This window comes from Arachis stenosperma, chromosome 6 (assembly GCF_014773155.1).
Source record: "Arachis stenosperma cultivar V10309 chromosome 6, arast.V10309.gnm1.PFL2, whole genome shotgun sequence".
In the NCBI taxonomy this organism is placed as follows: Eukaryota; Viridiplantae; Streptophyta; class Magnoliopsida; order Fabales; family Fabaceae; genus Arachis; species Arachis stenosperma.
Window position 1 is genome coordinate 145,382,547 of NC_080382.1, and position 14,757 is coordinate 145,397,303.

At 37.8% G+C, this 14,757-nt stretch overlaps 3 protein-coding genes across 3 annotated transcripts; 2 read left to right on the forward strand and 1 right to left on the reverse strand.

Annotated features, from left to right (window-relative positions):
• The first annotated feature begins 4,789 nt into the window (after window positions 1-4,789).
• On the forward strand, window positions 4,790-6,596 carry LOC130934937 (rust resistance kinase Lr10-like). The gene is made up of 2 exons (XM_057864455.1): window positions 4,790-5,420; window positions 5,500-6,596. Exons 1-2 carry the CDS (start codon window positions 4,790-4,792, stop codon window positions 6,594-6,596), a joined length of 1,728 nt encoding a protein of 575 aa, XP_057720438.1.
• Window positions 6,597-8,180: 1,584 nt separating this feature from the next.
• On the reverse strand, window positions 8,181-10,066 carry LOC130934938 (rust resistance kinase Lr10-like). The gene is made up of 2 exons (XM_057864456.1): window positions 9,407-10,066; window positions 8,181-9,227 (listed from the first exon to the last, which is right to left on the reverse strand). The coding sequence occupies exons 1-2, from the start codon at window positions 10,064-10,066 to the stop codon at window positions 8,181-8,183; spliced, it is 1,707 nt and encodes a 568-aa protein (XP_057720439.1).
• A 616-nt stretch (window positions 10,067-10,682) lies between these two features.
• LOC130934939 (LEAF RUST 10 DISEASE-RESISTANCE LOCUS RECEPTOR-LIKE PROTEIN KINASE-like 2.1) lies at window positions 10,683-13,843 on the forward strand. Its single transcript, XM_057864457.1, has 4 exons — window positions 10,683-11,721; window positions 11,816-11,848; window positions 12,129-12,152; window positions 12,537-13,843. The coding sequence occupies exons 1-4, from the start codon at window positions 10,833-10,835 to the stop codon at window positions 13,841-13,843; spliced, it is 2,253 nt and encodes a 750-aa protein (XP_057720440.1). The 5' UTR covers window positions 10,683-10,832.
• Window positions 13,844-14,757: the final 914 nt, after the last annotated feature.

The following is a 14,757-nucleotide window of genomic DNA, read 5'->3' on the forward strand; positions in this document are numbered from 1 at the left end:
CTTAGATCGAATTCGGAGAGCTCTATTGCCCATTGAACCATTCTCCCTGCAACATCCGTCTTTTGGAGGATTTGCTTCATGGGTTGGTTTGTGCGGACTCTTATTGTATGAGCCTGAAAGTAAGGTCGTAGCCTTCGTGAGGCTATCACTAAGGAGTAGGCAAACTTTTCAAGTTTGTGGTACCTTAGTTCAGGGCCTTGTAAGACCTTACTGATAAAGTAGACCGGGTGTTGTCCGACCTCGTCTTCTTTTATCAGGGCTGATGAGACAGCCCTGTTTGCTACGGATAAGTATAAAATGAGGTCTTTCCCTGGTACTGGTCGGGTCAAGATAGGAGGTTGGCTTAAAAACTTTTTGAACTCCTGGAATGCCTCCTCGCATTCAGGAGTCCATTGGAACTGGCATCCCTTTCTTAATAAGGAGAATAACGGAAGGGATTTTAGCGCCGATCCTGCCAAGAATCTGGAGAGGGCTGCAAGTCGGCCATTGAGCTGCTGGACTTCTCTCAAACAAGTCGGACTTTTCATTTCTAGGATGGCTCTACATTTATCGGGATTGGCCTCAATCCCTCTTTGTGTTAGCATAAATCCTAGAAATTTTCCTGCCTCCACCGCGAAGGCGCATTTTGCCGGATTTAGTCTCATCCCATGCAGCCTTATGGTGTCAAAGACTTGTGAGAGGTCGGATAAGAGGTCGACTTCTTTCTTGGTTTTTACTAACATGTCGTCGACGTATACTTCCATCAGGGTCCCCAGGTGAGAGGAAAACACTTTATTCATCAACCTTTGATATGTGGCTCCTGCATTCTTTAATCCGAATGGCATGACCACGTAGCAATAGTTAGCTCGAGGTGTGATGAATGATGTTTTCTCCTGGTCGGGCTCATACATCGGAATTTGATTATATCCCGAGTAGGCGTCCATGAATGACAAGTATTGGTACCCCGAGCTGGAGTCCACTAGGGTATCAATACTTGGTAGGGGATAAGGGTCCTTAGGACATGCCTTATTTAGGTCGGTATAGTCGACGCACATTCTCCATTTACCATTCTGTTTTTTGACTAGCACTACATTGGCTAGCCATGTTGGGTACTTGACCTCTCTAATAAAGCCGGCTTCCAGAGCGCTTGTACTTGCTCTTCTACTATTAGGGCTCGTTCTGGGCCGAGCTTGCGTCTTCTTTGTTGTACAGGTCGGGATCCTGGATAAACCGAGAGTTTGTGGGACATGAGCTCGGGGTCAATCCCGGGCATGTCGGAGGCCTTCCAGGCGAAGAGGTCGGAATTATCTCTTAGGAGCTTAGTCAACCCTTGTTTTAGAGTTTCCCCTAGGTTGGCTCCTATATGAGTGTTTTTTCCTTCCTCTTTACCGACCTGTATCTCCTCGGTTTTTCCTCCCGGTTGTGGTCGCAGCTCTTCTTTGGCCTTTGCACCGCCGAGTTCTATTGTGTTAACTTCTCTGCCCTTTCCTCTTAGGTTTAGGCTTTCATTGTAGCACTTTCTTGCTAGCTTTTGATCTCCCTTTACCGTTGCTATTCCCGCTGAGGTCGGGAATTTCATGCAGAGGTGAGGGGTAGATACCACTGCTCCGAGTCGATTGAGGGTGGCTCTGCCGATTAGAGCATTATAAGCTGACCCCACATCGATGACTATGAAGTCTATACTCAGAGTCTTTGATTTTTTCCCTTTTCCAAAAGTGGTATGGAGGGGCAAAAATCCCAGTGGTTTTATTGGCGTGTCCCCTAATCCATACAGGGTGTCGGGGTAGGCCCTTAATTCTTTCTCATCTAACCCTAGCTTGTCGAAAGCAGGCTTGAAGAGAATGTCCGCCGAGCTTCCTTGGTCTACTAGGGTTCTGTGGAGATGGGCATTTGCTAGGATCATAGTTATTACCACTGGATCATCGTGTCCAGGGATTATTCCTTGCCCATCTTCTTTTGTGAATGAGATGGTGGGAAGGTCGGGTGACTCTTCCCCGACCTGGTAGACTCTTTTGAGATGTCTTTTGCGAGAGGATTTGGTGAGTCCTCCTCCCGCAAATCCTCCTGAGATCATATGGATATGTCTCTCTGGGGTCTGCGGTGGTGGGTCTCTTCTATCCATATCATCTCGCTTTCTCTTTCCGTGAATGTCCGACCTTTCTATGAGATATCTATCAAGCCGACCTTCTCTAGCCAGCTTTTCTATCACATTCTTAAGGTCGTAACAGTCGTTAGTGGAGTGACCATATATTTTATGGTACTCGCAGTAGTCGCTGCGGCTTCCCCCTTTTTTATTTTTAATGGGTCTAGGGGGTGGCAGTCTTTCAGTGTTGCAAATCTCTCTGTATACATCCACTTTAGAAACTTTCAGGGGAGTATAAGAGTGATATTTCCTTGGCCTTTCGAGACTGAGCTCTTCTCTTTTCTTGGTTTCCCTTTTCCTCTCTTTTGTCGAGGGAGGGGGCCCAGGTCGTCCACTCAGGTCTCTTAATTTGGCGTTTTCCTCCATGTTGATATACTTTTCAGCTCTCTCTTGTACATCACTTAGAGAAACGGGGTGCCTTTTAGATATGGACTATGAGAAGGGACCTTCTCTGAGCCCATTGACTAGCCCCATTATGACTGCCTCTGTGGGCAGGTCTTGGATCTCCAAACATGCTTTGTTGAATCTTTCCATATAGGCTCGTAAAGATTCTCCGACCTCCTGTTTTACTCCCAGGAGGCTCGGTGCATGTTTCACCTTGTCTTTTTGAATTGAGAACCTCATCAAAAACTTCCTTGAGAGGTCTTCAAAGCTAGTGATCGATCTCGGGGGAAGGCTGTCGAACCACTTCATCGCTGCTTTCGATAAGGTGGTCGGGAAAGCCTTGCATCGCGTAGCGTCGGAAGCATCAGCTAGGTACATCCAACTTTTAAAGTTGCTTAGGTGGTGCTTTGGATCCGTGGTTCCATCGTAGAGGTCCATATCAGGGCTTTTGAAGTTTCTCGGAACTTTTGCCCTCATTATGTCCTCGCTAAAAGGATCTTCTTCACCTAAGAGTGACTCTTCTTGTTCGTCGCGGGAGTTGTGATTCTTGAGGAAAGATTCCAGCTTTGAGAGTTTCCTTTCTAACTCTTTTCGCCGTTCCATCTCCTCTTTTAGATACTTCTCTGTTTCCTTTTGTCGCTCCCGCTCTTGTTCTAACTGCTCCAGGCGGCTGTGGACTAACCCCATTAGTTCGGTTACGTGGGATGGTCCGCCTTTTTCCGATTCTCGCTCGTCTGAGGGGTTTGCCTTCGGATTTTTTACCCCGGAGGTGCCTTCTCTCGGCTGATCGTTAACCTCTTGATGGAGGGTTAAGTCCACATTGTTATTACCTGCGTCCAGATTCTCTTCTTCGGAATCTGTTTCCGCATGGCCTTCCTCGTGGGATCTATCCGCCATCAATGGATGATCTCTCGGGTCCCCGGCAACGGCGCCAATGTTACGATGGGTAACCGGAGATTAATAAGATGGATGGCTTTGGTTGGCCCAATCGTCCGCGGATGGTGGCTTCCGAGCTGGTTTGCACGTTGGAACCTCCTTCCGACTTGTGCTCGTGAGTGAATGGGGGGTGGTACCTGCAAAGACACTCCGATGCCTAAGTTAGCAAGGGTTTGAGCAGGTCTAGAGAGTATTGGGCTTAGAGATACCTGAGGAGTGTCAGTGTACTTATAGTGGTGAGCCAATAACCACCGTTGGAGTAGTGCCGTATCTTTAGGATGTTAACCGTCCCATTATCTTAGGGAGGTTAAGATATGGCTTTATGAAGCGGTTAGAGAGATTTTAGGGGCGGTAACTCATTTGAATGAGTGCTTATCTGCCAGCTAATCTCATATCCGACTTCTTTAGAGTAAGTCGTAGTGAATACCGACTTCTTATGTGAAGGTCGGTGCTTAGCAAGGCTTAATCTATTGGATTAGGCCTTTTAGTTGGATCTGGGCCCTTAACATTGGGCCAGGGTATGAACAGTACTGAACACTTAAAAAGAATCAGAGCCACAAAATTATGTTTATGGATGAATTAGTATATTTTATGCTTATTATGATAGAAAATACTAACAAGAAACACTTTTTTTTATATGATTTTTGTTTATTTTTTATAATTATACTTTTTATTATTATATTTTTTTAAAAAATTTTTTGAATAAAAAAATAAATTAAATTTTTATAATTTGTTCTATTTTATTATCAAATAGAATATAAAAATATTAAATTCTGTGTGTCTGTCCTTTATATCTTGTTCTTAGTATCTTATCTTATCTCATTTTTAGAAACAAATGTAGTCTTAGTTATTAACTTAGTTTTTTTTAGTCTTGTAATCTAACAATATATTTTATCCTATACTTTTAAATATTGATGATTAACTGATTACCAAAACAATAAATTCTAATGATCATTTAGCATTTCTCTTAATTACAAAAAAAAAACTAAAAAAACAAACATACAAAAATATTAAATAATTATTATTTTTCTTTGTAAGTATCGTATATTTAAAAAAGAATAAATATCCAATAAATATTTTTTTAATTATCTTGTAATTGAATACATATTCAAAATTAATTAAAAATAATAGAAAAATTAATCTATCCAGTAAAAGAAATTCTTAAAGTTTTTAAAAAATAAAAATTTATTGATTAAGAAAACATCGGATCCAAAATTCTTTTAAGGGCTAATTGGAGTATTCACTCCTTAAAAAATTATTAACCCATCCTACAATCAATTTTTTATCATTTTGAACTTGGTTCATTTACAAAGCAAAGAAAACTTTGATTTCCCATTATCATTGACCATGGCAGCATTATTATTGATGCTGCTGCTGAATTTGAATCTGGACATGGGAATTTACCATGATGATCCCGTTCCATGTCCCGTGCGTCTCTACTGTTCGGAAGACGAAACCAATATCCTTGAGCTGCCTGCCTTTCCATCTTCAGTAAAACTCCCCGTCACTTGGATTAACTACACATTAAACATTTTACAAGTATATGATCCCAAACGCTGTTTTCCAGAACTCTTTCTCACACTCAATTATTCATCATTTTATCCTTTCCAATCGATTAAACAATCACTTGATTTCGATAGTTTTGATGATCCTCTATACCCAACAAACTGTACTTTCTTTGATTGCTCTTCAAGCGTGCCACCAAACATCCTCAGAGGCTACTACGAGGAACAAGATCTGTTATCTTGCCCGATTTTTATTGCTTTAGATGACGACAACATCATCGAGTCCAACCTTGTATTCTGCACAAAATTGACTCGTCATGTCTTGCCAATTTCCATATGTAACATACAGTGGAATTGGGAACCATTATACTTAGTATGGTCCACAGAAACTTTCAAGAGTGGATGCTTTGTTGCTTGCAACGTAGCCAACAAGGGCACTGAACACCATGAATCCATTCTTTTATCCCTTACAGGTAACAAACTTAAACTTGGATTAAACACCATTATGGTATATTTACTTGGAAAGTTCAATGTGTTTATAATGTTATGTAGGTGCAACTCTCCTTGTGCTAATAGTGGGTGTCATGTATCATATATATTGCTATTATAGAAACAAAGGAGAAGATCAACAAAGAGTTGAAACTTTTTTGAAGGACTACGAGGCATTAAACCCAGCAAGATTCTCTTATGCTGATATCAAGAGAATTACTAAGCAGTTTAAGGACAAGTTAGGTGAAGGAGCTCATGGAGCTGTCTACAAAGGTAAATTAACTAATCAAATTCTAGTTGCCGTCAAGATTCTTAATAAAACAGATGGAGATGGGACAGAATTCATAAATGAAGTGGGAACAATGGCCAAAATCCACCATGTTAATGTGGTTCGCTTGCTTGGCTACTGCGCCGAAGGATCTCACCGCGCTTTGGTTTATCAGTTCTTCCCCAATGGTAATCTGCAGAGCTTCATTACTCTGTCAAGTGACAAGGAAACCTTCTTTGGATGGAACAAGATGCATCAGATTGCTGTAGGCATAGCCAAAGGGATTGAATATCTTCACCAAGGCTGTGACCAAAGAATTCTGCATTTCGACATTAATCCTCGCAATGTCTTGTTAGATCAAAATTTCACTCCTAAAATTTCAGACTTCGGTTTAGCTAAGTTATGCTCCAAGAATCGAAGCACTGTGTCCATGACAGCAGCAAGGGGAACCTTAGGATACATGGCGCCTGAAGTTTTCTCTAGAAACTTCGGCAATGTGTCTTATAAATCTGATATCTACAGTTATGGAATGCTATTGCTTGAGATGGTTGGAGGAAGAAAAAATACGAATGCGAGTCAAGAAACATTTCAAGTTCTATATCCCAATTGGATACACAGTTTGCTTGAAGGAGATGACACGTATATTCCAATTGACGATGATGGAGATTTTAGAATTGCAAAAAAACTGGCAATAGTGGGACTATGGTGCATCCAGTGGCACCCGGTGCACCGTCCCTCCATGAAAAGTGTAGTTCAAATGCTTGAAGCAGAGGAAGATACGTTGAAAGTGCCTCCGAATCCTTTTGAATCTATAGCTGCGACTAGTTCAAGTGCAATTATTCCAGCAAGATTCTTGAATTTGGAATTGGAAGTTATTCCAGAAACAGACTAGTTTAATTGAGTTACTTTAGTTTGGACTATTTAAGATTCGTTAATTGATCTCTCTCTCTCTCTCTAAAATTCATCTCTTTCTCTATCTTTCTCTGTATTTATCTGAAATGGCCTCCATTCATATTTTAAAAGTGCAGTTATTTACAGTACAACTAAATAATTGTTCACGACTTTTACAACGCTAAGGTCAAGTAGACAGCAAGGCCTCTATTGAATATACCCTTGTTCTTATCTTTTTAATAGAAAATCAGAAATAGAGTGGTCAATTTGGATAGTGAATGCCGGCACAAATTAATTTTAAAATTGAATTGAATTTAGTGTAATTAACCAAAAACAGAATTTGGAGCTGAAATATGTGGATATAGAATTTCCATTTTTCATAGTGCGAGAAAATGAATCTATCACTTTGATTTGATCTGAAAAAAAAGTGCATTTTATATTCTACAAAAAAAAAAAAGAAAGGCTTCTCACTGACTAGAAAAAAAAATTTCTTACAGATTGCAAAAAGGTTAAAAGAAAAAGAAAGGAATTCACTTAAAAAGGAATATTTTCGGATTTCACCCACGAATCACAACAAAACTATACACACAATTTTCAGCCGAATGCCGGAGTTACGTAAACTATTCCATATGCTACTTGCCAAATACCGTGTCGGACATATAAAAATATCATCTTATTTTATTTATTAATCAACAAGTTAACAAACCACTAGTTATCATATTGATAATCATTTCGTAATATTATATATAATTTAGAGTATAAGGCTATAAGCTACTTAAGAAATTGTCATTATAAAAGTGCTTAGTTTTCGTCAAGAATTTTAGACGTACAAAGAACAAGATGATAAGTCTACAATATGTGGCATCTAGAAGTTCAACCGAAATTGAGTATAGAGCCATAACAAATGCTGCTTATGTGAAGCTGTGTGGCTCACCAATTTGCTCAAGTTTATTGATATTACCATTGATTTTGCCATGTTGTTTTTGTGATAATATGCCGACCATTCAACTCGCTTCTAATCCTACTTTTTATAAAAGATCCCAATATATTAAAATAGATTGTCACTCTATAAGAGAAAAAGTTAAAACAGGCTTCATCAAAACAGCATGTACACACTCTATTCTTAATTTAAATCATTTATTTTTTCATCACCAAAGTCTCTGAACTAATATACAGCACATAAATTTAAATAAAACAAAAGCAATAAAAAAAATCACATCTGCAAGATATACTTGTCCTTTTACTTAACATAATAAGAAACAAGATCGTTAAAAAGCTAGGTCATGGATGGTAACATTTTTCTGAAGCAGCTCAACTGCGACCTCTGAAATCGACATATAGTTTCTATTGATGCATAACGGTTCGTCGGTTCCTAGCTTCATAATTGAAATAGATGTTACACATACTAATTAACGTGGCGTTCTATCAGGAGCTAAGCCACTTCTTTATATATATTTTTGTAGGTATTTTTTACCATACATAACAAAAAATTAAAAGGTGAAAAACAACTTTCTTTGATTACAACATCACACACATGCACACACACCAAGTGATAGTTAAATGTCTAATAATATGTTGAATCAAACTAGTCTGTTTCTGGGATTACTTCCAATTCCAAATTCAGACGTCTTGCTGGAATAATTGCACTTGAACTAGTCGCAGCTGCAGATTCAAAAGGATTCGGAGGCACTTTCAACTTGCTTTCCTCTCCTTCAAGCATTTGAACTACACTTTTCATGGACGGACGCTGAACCGGGTGCCACTGGATGCACCATAGTCCCACTATTGCCAGTTTCTTTGCAATTCTAAAATCTCCATCATCATCAATAGGAATATATGTATCATCTCCTTCAAGCAAATTATGTATCCAATTGGGATATAGAACTTGGAATGTTTCTTGACTCGCATTTGTATTTTTTCTTTCTCCAACCATCTCAAGCAATAACATCCCATAACTGTAGATATCAGATTTGTAAGATACATTGCCGAAATTTCTAGAGAAAACTTCAGGCGCCATGTAGCCTAAGGTTCCCCTAGCTGCAGTCATGGATACAGTACTTTGATTTTTGGAGCATAACTTAGCTAAACCGAAGTCTGAAATTTTTGGAGTGAAACTTTCATCTATCAGGACATTGTAAGGATTAATATCAAAATGCAGAATTCTTTGATCACAGCCTTGGTGAAGATATTCAATCCCTTTGGCTATGCCGAGAGCAATCTGATGCAACTTGTTCCATCCGAGAAAGCTTTCCTTGTCGCTGGACGAAGCAATGAAGCTCTGGAGATTACCATTGGGGAAGAAGTGATAAACTAAAGCGCGGTGAGATCCATCAGCACAATATCCAAGCAAGCGAACAACGTTGACATGGTGGATTTTGGCCATAGTTCCTACTTCATTTATGAACTCTGTCCCATCTCCGTCTGCATTATTGAGAATCTTGACAGCAACAAGAATTTGATTGGACAATTTACCTTTGTAGACAGCTCCATGAGCTCCTTCACCTAACTTGTCCTTAAACTGCTTAGTAATTCTCTTGATATCAGCATAAGAGAATCTGGTTGGGTTTAATGCCTCATAGTCCTTCAAAAAAGTTTGAACTCTTTGTTGATCTTCCCCTTTGTTTCTATAATAGCAATATATAATACAAGGCAGCCAGTGTTGAGAACAGGAGAGCTGCACCTGCATGCCATTATAAACAAAATTCAATTTGTAATACTAATACAATATTTTTGGGATAGGCATAGTTCTTGGCAATATACAATAGGGCGGAGTCCCTTGCTTTACTCTATCTATTCAAACATAAATGATATTCTATGAAGATAAAATAATAGTAATAGTAATAGTAATAGTATTGTCTCACCTATAACGGGTAAAATAATTGATTCATAGTATTGTGTCCCCTTGGGCATGTTGCAACCAACGAAGCATCCACTATGGAAATTTGTTTCCGACCACACCAAGTAGAATGAAAAATCCCTTATAAATTCGGCGTGCATTGGCAGAACCTGATGGGACAGTTTTCTGCAGCGCACAAGATTCGTGCTGACAATGCCGTCGTCATCGTCGGCCGCTTGAATCCGGCAAGGTAACGTGGTGTACTCGCTATTTGAAGGACAATGGAAGAAAGTAATGTTGGTGGGTTTAAGTGGGTAGTTTTCATCATAACCAGGGGCAGAGTAACCAAAATCTCTTCGAATGAATCGGAAAGGATAGAATGATGAATAATTGAGTTTGAGAAAGAGTTCTGACAAACAGATTCCGGCAGCATACACTTCTAGAGTTTTGGATTTGAAATTAATGTGACGGACGGGGAGTTTTACCGAGGATGAAACTCCAGGGAGCTCAAGAATATTGGTTTCATTTTTTGTACAGTACAGACGAACGGGACATTGAACAGGGTCACGGTGGCTAATTCCGATGTTGATGAGATTGAAATTGAGAAGCAGAAGCAGGATGAATAATGCTTCCATGGTCACTGTGGCAACTGGCAAGGAAGAATGTGAGTTTGAGAAATTACTTTGAATGTTTCTTTCCTTGGTTTTTGTATGTGTGAACTCATTGACTAATATAAAGTTGGAAAAGTCTAGGGGACGACTAGTTTTATTGAATTTTGGCCAAAATGTAACTAGAGAAATGTGAGTCATTAGATGAAATCTCACACTAATCTCACACCATCAAATCATTATTAATGGCTAGTTGATGACTAACAATCACAAAAATTGCTGCCCCTATAAAATTTACTCTAACATTAAATGGTTGGAATTGAACACGTTACCGACATGCTTATGCATTGGTTTCCAAGTCAATGGCAAAGAGGATTTTTCAAAAGTAGTTAGCTCATTGCTACTGAATACATGCTTGAAAATGGTATATGAGTTTGAATTGTTTACTCGAAAAATCTATTAGATGTTGATCCTCATTTCATAGTTGACTCTAATTTAAATTAATGTTCGCCCTTGAAATAACTGTTTTAGCTATACAATTTGTAACATTATTTGTATTCCTCTGAATTAAAAAAATATAAACTCTCTAATTTCAATTCATAACCTCCTGTATTTTCAAATCCCATTTCAGAATATCCTTGCTAAACATCCTTTAATTTACAAAAAAAAAGAGCTTCTAAACAATCGATTTCATAAATAATCTCACGAAATCCACCATCCCAAAAGTAAACCTCTCCAAATCAATATTAAAACAGTTTGGTCCTCACCGCAAGTTGCTAATTCATGATCAGTGATGAGCAGTAGGAAAGACTTCTGCTTCTCCCGCTTAAAGCTGCTGCTCCTGATTGTTACAGTTGCAGCAGCTGCTGATCATAACAGAACATGTACGCCCTCCGCATGCGGCAAAGTCACCACCATAACACATCCTTTCCGGCTGAGGGGCGACCCTGCAAGCTGTGGCGACCGGAGGTACGAGTTGTCTTGCGAGAATAACATCACCCTCTTATATCTTTTTCCCGGTAAAACCTACCATGTTGAGGCAATAAACTACAACAACTTCACGATCCGGCTTCTAGATCCAGCCATCTCAGAGAATGACTGTTCTACCCTTCCTCGCTATTCTTTATCCTTAACCAATTTCAGTACCTTTGGGGATGACTATTATTACAAAACAGTCGCCGAAGTCGGCACCGGAAAATACGAATTCCTTCAAGAACGAGTCTCCTTAAATGGCTCCACACCGGAGGAGAACGCAGTGAGAATGTTCGAGCACGTGGTGTTCTTGAACTGCACCAATCCGGTGAGGGACGATCCACGATACGTGAACACTGCTCCTTGCATTAAACAAGGCGGTAATAATGTTTATGCTGTTCTTGGAGACTTGGCGGTGGTTGAATTAAGAGATGATTGCCGTGTGAAGCTGATTGCAGCCTCATCGTTTCTTGTTCCACCGAGATTATATTATGATGATTCAGTGTTCATCGAACAGAACTTGGCATACTCTGAAATCCATAAGAAACTCAGTTACGGATTTGAACTTTCGTGGATGTATGAGTTTGCTTGTGAAGATAAATGCGGGATGAAGAATTTTTGCGTATTCAACGAAATCACTCAGAACATCACCTGTGGGGATCCGGATAATCCCGTCTGTGATTACACTTCACTGCTGAACTACAAATGTGGTAAGAAAATTAAAGTTGCAGATCTATCTATCACTGTTGTCTGATTATTTTCAAAATTAGAGAGCTAATAGATTTTTTAATTACTGTGATTTAGGAAACGTGTCAAAGCTACAAATAATTGCACAAGGTATGAATTTTATCCCTTAAGGCGACTACTTTTTGTACACTCATTGTAGATGTTAGAGTTTTTGAACAAGTGGGAGATTACAAACAGAACAATACAGAGCAAAAATCAGACCTAGATATGAATGAGAGGAGGAAGCAAGAGTTGGAAACTTTAAGTATAAAAGTTACAAATCTTGTTTGATGTCAAATTTAGGTGTCAAATGTGGAAACATGTGATATCTATATTAGTTTTTTTATTGCCTTCACCATGTTGCTAACTTTTCACTGATTCTTTTCGACAGATTTTGCATACGGAATTTTGAAAGGTAAGTTCTCATTCCTTACTATTTATGTACAATTGCATGGTGTAATTTTCCTATTTGTTTGGCATAAGTGTCATGAGGAGTATAAGAGAGATTTTAGTTATTTTTAGTTAACACTAAGAAAGCCTATTAGTAATATTAAATCATTTATAACTTGGGTTGGACTAGGTAAACAAATGAGGCAAATGATGAATTATCTTTTAAAGACTAATTTGTCAAACTTGTATTCTAGTCTTGTATGTTCTAAGACTCAAATGTCTTTATTCTTTTTACATCTACATATATATGTCAAATAATAAATTCCTTGTACATACTTTGAATAAAGTTTATATGTGTTCGTTAGCAGCAAATATATTTGGATTGATCCATATTCTTATAATTACACAGGACTTCGCAAAGTGGTCAACATGGATAGTGGTGAACACTTCTCTAAAAGAGATGTAATACCTGTTGTTAAGGTTGGATTATTCATGGGATTGTTTCTGATGTCATACATAATCCTCAAATACTCAATAGGTGTCATGTTTTTCTTTGCATTGTTGATCTACACGTTTCGACGAAGGCATATATCAATCTATGAAAATATTGAGGATTTTCTACAAGGAAACACTCTCATGCCAATAAGATATTCATACAAAGAGATAAAGAAGATGACGAGAGGTTTTAAGGAAAAGCTCGGAGAAGGAGGATTTGGTGCAGTGTACAAAGGAAAACTACAAAGTGGGCCTTTTGTAGCCATAAAAATGTTGGGTAAAGCCAAAGCTAATGGCCAAGAATTTATCAGTGAAGTTGCTACCATTGGTAGAATACACCATGCAAATGTAGTAAGGTTGATTGGATTTTGTGTCGAGGGTTCAAAACGTGCTCTTATATATGAATTCATGCCAAATGGTTCACTGGATAAATATATATTTTCCAAAGAAGAAAGTGTATCTCTAACTTCCCAAAAGATGTTTGAGATATCTCTCGGAGTGGCACGCGGTATGGCTTATTTGCATGAAGGTTGTGACATGCAAATTTTGCATTTTGATATCAAGCCTCACAACATTCTTCTTGACGAGAATTTCATTCCTAAGGTCTCAGACTTTGGCCTCGCAAAACTATATCCTCTTGATAATAGTATTGTATCTTTGACGGCAGCAAGAGGAACGATTGGTTACATGGCCCCAGAACTGTTTTATCAAAATATTGGAGCAGTATCTTACAAGGCTGATGTCTATAGCTTTGGAATGCTTTTGATGGAAATAGCAAGTCAAAGAAGAAATTCGAATCCACATGCAGAGCATTCAAGTCAACTTTATTTTCCATTTTGGATATATGATCAGTTGGCTGCTGAGGAAAATGATGAGATTGAGATGGAAACTTTTGTGCATGAAGAAAGGAGTGAATTAGCAAAAAAGATGTTTATAATTGCATTGTGGTGCATACAACTGAAACCAAGTGATCGTCCCTCAATGAATAAAGTAGTGGAAATGTTAGAAGGAGATGTTGCAAGTATTGAAATGCCTCCAAAACCTTCATATTGTCCAAATGATGTGATTCAAAGAGATTCCGAAGTTGACTCATCAGGAGTAGATGCTTCAAATAATTCATATGTATCTTCAAGTTTTGAGGAGGAAAGTACATCCAATCCCTCGTTAAAGTTTCTGCTTGATGACCAACATGGTTTACTTCTTTACAATCTTGTTTCTTAGTTATTAAGTAAAAGGACGAGTAAAGAGTAAAATTTTTAATGAAGTTGTACGTGTGTATGTGTGTGTTGTTTAGTCAACATTATTCATTAATCAGAATTGTAAATCCAATATAATTATCATACATACATACAGCAATAAAGAGAACAAACCAAACTTACAATTAACCAATGAAGATTATCCAACAAAAGAAACTCCAGCTCCGGACATTTTACCCAAGTTGGATTTCCAATTATATATTGTAAGCCTTTGCTAACTTTTTACCCAATTCTCAACTTTTTAGTGCTGTTACTTGATCATATTATCATCATATCTTAGAATATGGTTTAATTTTCTATATACATTTAATTTTGAAAGATGACTTTAATTTAGAAAAAAGTCTAGGGACAACAACTTTTGTGTTTTGTGGTCAGTACTTAACCATCAAAAGAAAAATAAATGATCTTCTACTATTGGATGTAATTTCATACCATTAAAAATATTATTGCTGGCCAATTGATGGTTATTACAAAACACAAAAATTACTGACCCCTAACATTTCTCTTAATTTAGATGTATTCATAATTTATTTTATGTGTACTTATATAATTTAAATGTATTGTGAAAATTTAATATAATGTCCTTGTGTTCAGAGCACATTCAAAAATAAATAAGTCTGTAACATATCTAAAATAACATAATAACACCTAAAATACTTTTTAAACACATTTAAAATCTGTTTGAATTCATCTAATACAAGTATCATTAAATATTTAAGCAACACCCACAATAAAAATTCTATGTTTAAAAAAAATATTTTTTCTTTTACTTTTTGTTTTCGTTTTTTTTGCTTCCAGATTAAAAAATCGTATGCTTTTTGCAAAATTCTTCATTGTTTTTGTTTTCTTGTTTCTTAGATTAAATGGTTTAGTATTTTT

Coding starts and splice junctions, on each gene's coding strand:
- LOC130934937 (XM_057864455.1), top strand. CDS start 4,790: ATGGCAGCATTATTATTGATGCTGCTGCTGAATTTGAATCTGGACATG. Junction 5,421..5,499: donor CATTCTTTTATCCCTTACAG/GTAACAAACTTA, acceptor AATGTTATGTAG/GTGCAACTCTCCTTGTGCTA.
- LOC130934938 (XM_057864456.1), bottom strand. CDS start 10,066: ATGGAAGCATTATTCATCCTGCTTCTGCTTCTCAATTTCAATCTCATC. Junction 9,228..9,406: donor TATTATTTTATCTTCATAGA/ATATCATTTATG, acceptor ATTATATATTGC/TATTATAGAAACAAAGGGGA.
- LOC130934939 (XM_057864457.1), top strand. CDS start 10,833: ATGAGCAGTAGGAAAGACTTCTGCTTCTCCCGCTTAAAGCTGCTGCTC. Junction 11,722..11,815: donor ACTGCTGAACTACAAATGTG/GTAAGAAAATTA, acceptor ACTGTGATTTAG/GAAACGTGTCAAAGCTACAA. Junction 11,849..12,128: donor GCTACAAATAATTGCACAAG/GTATGAATTTTA, acceptor TCTTTTCGACAG/ATTTTGCATACGGAATTTTG.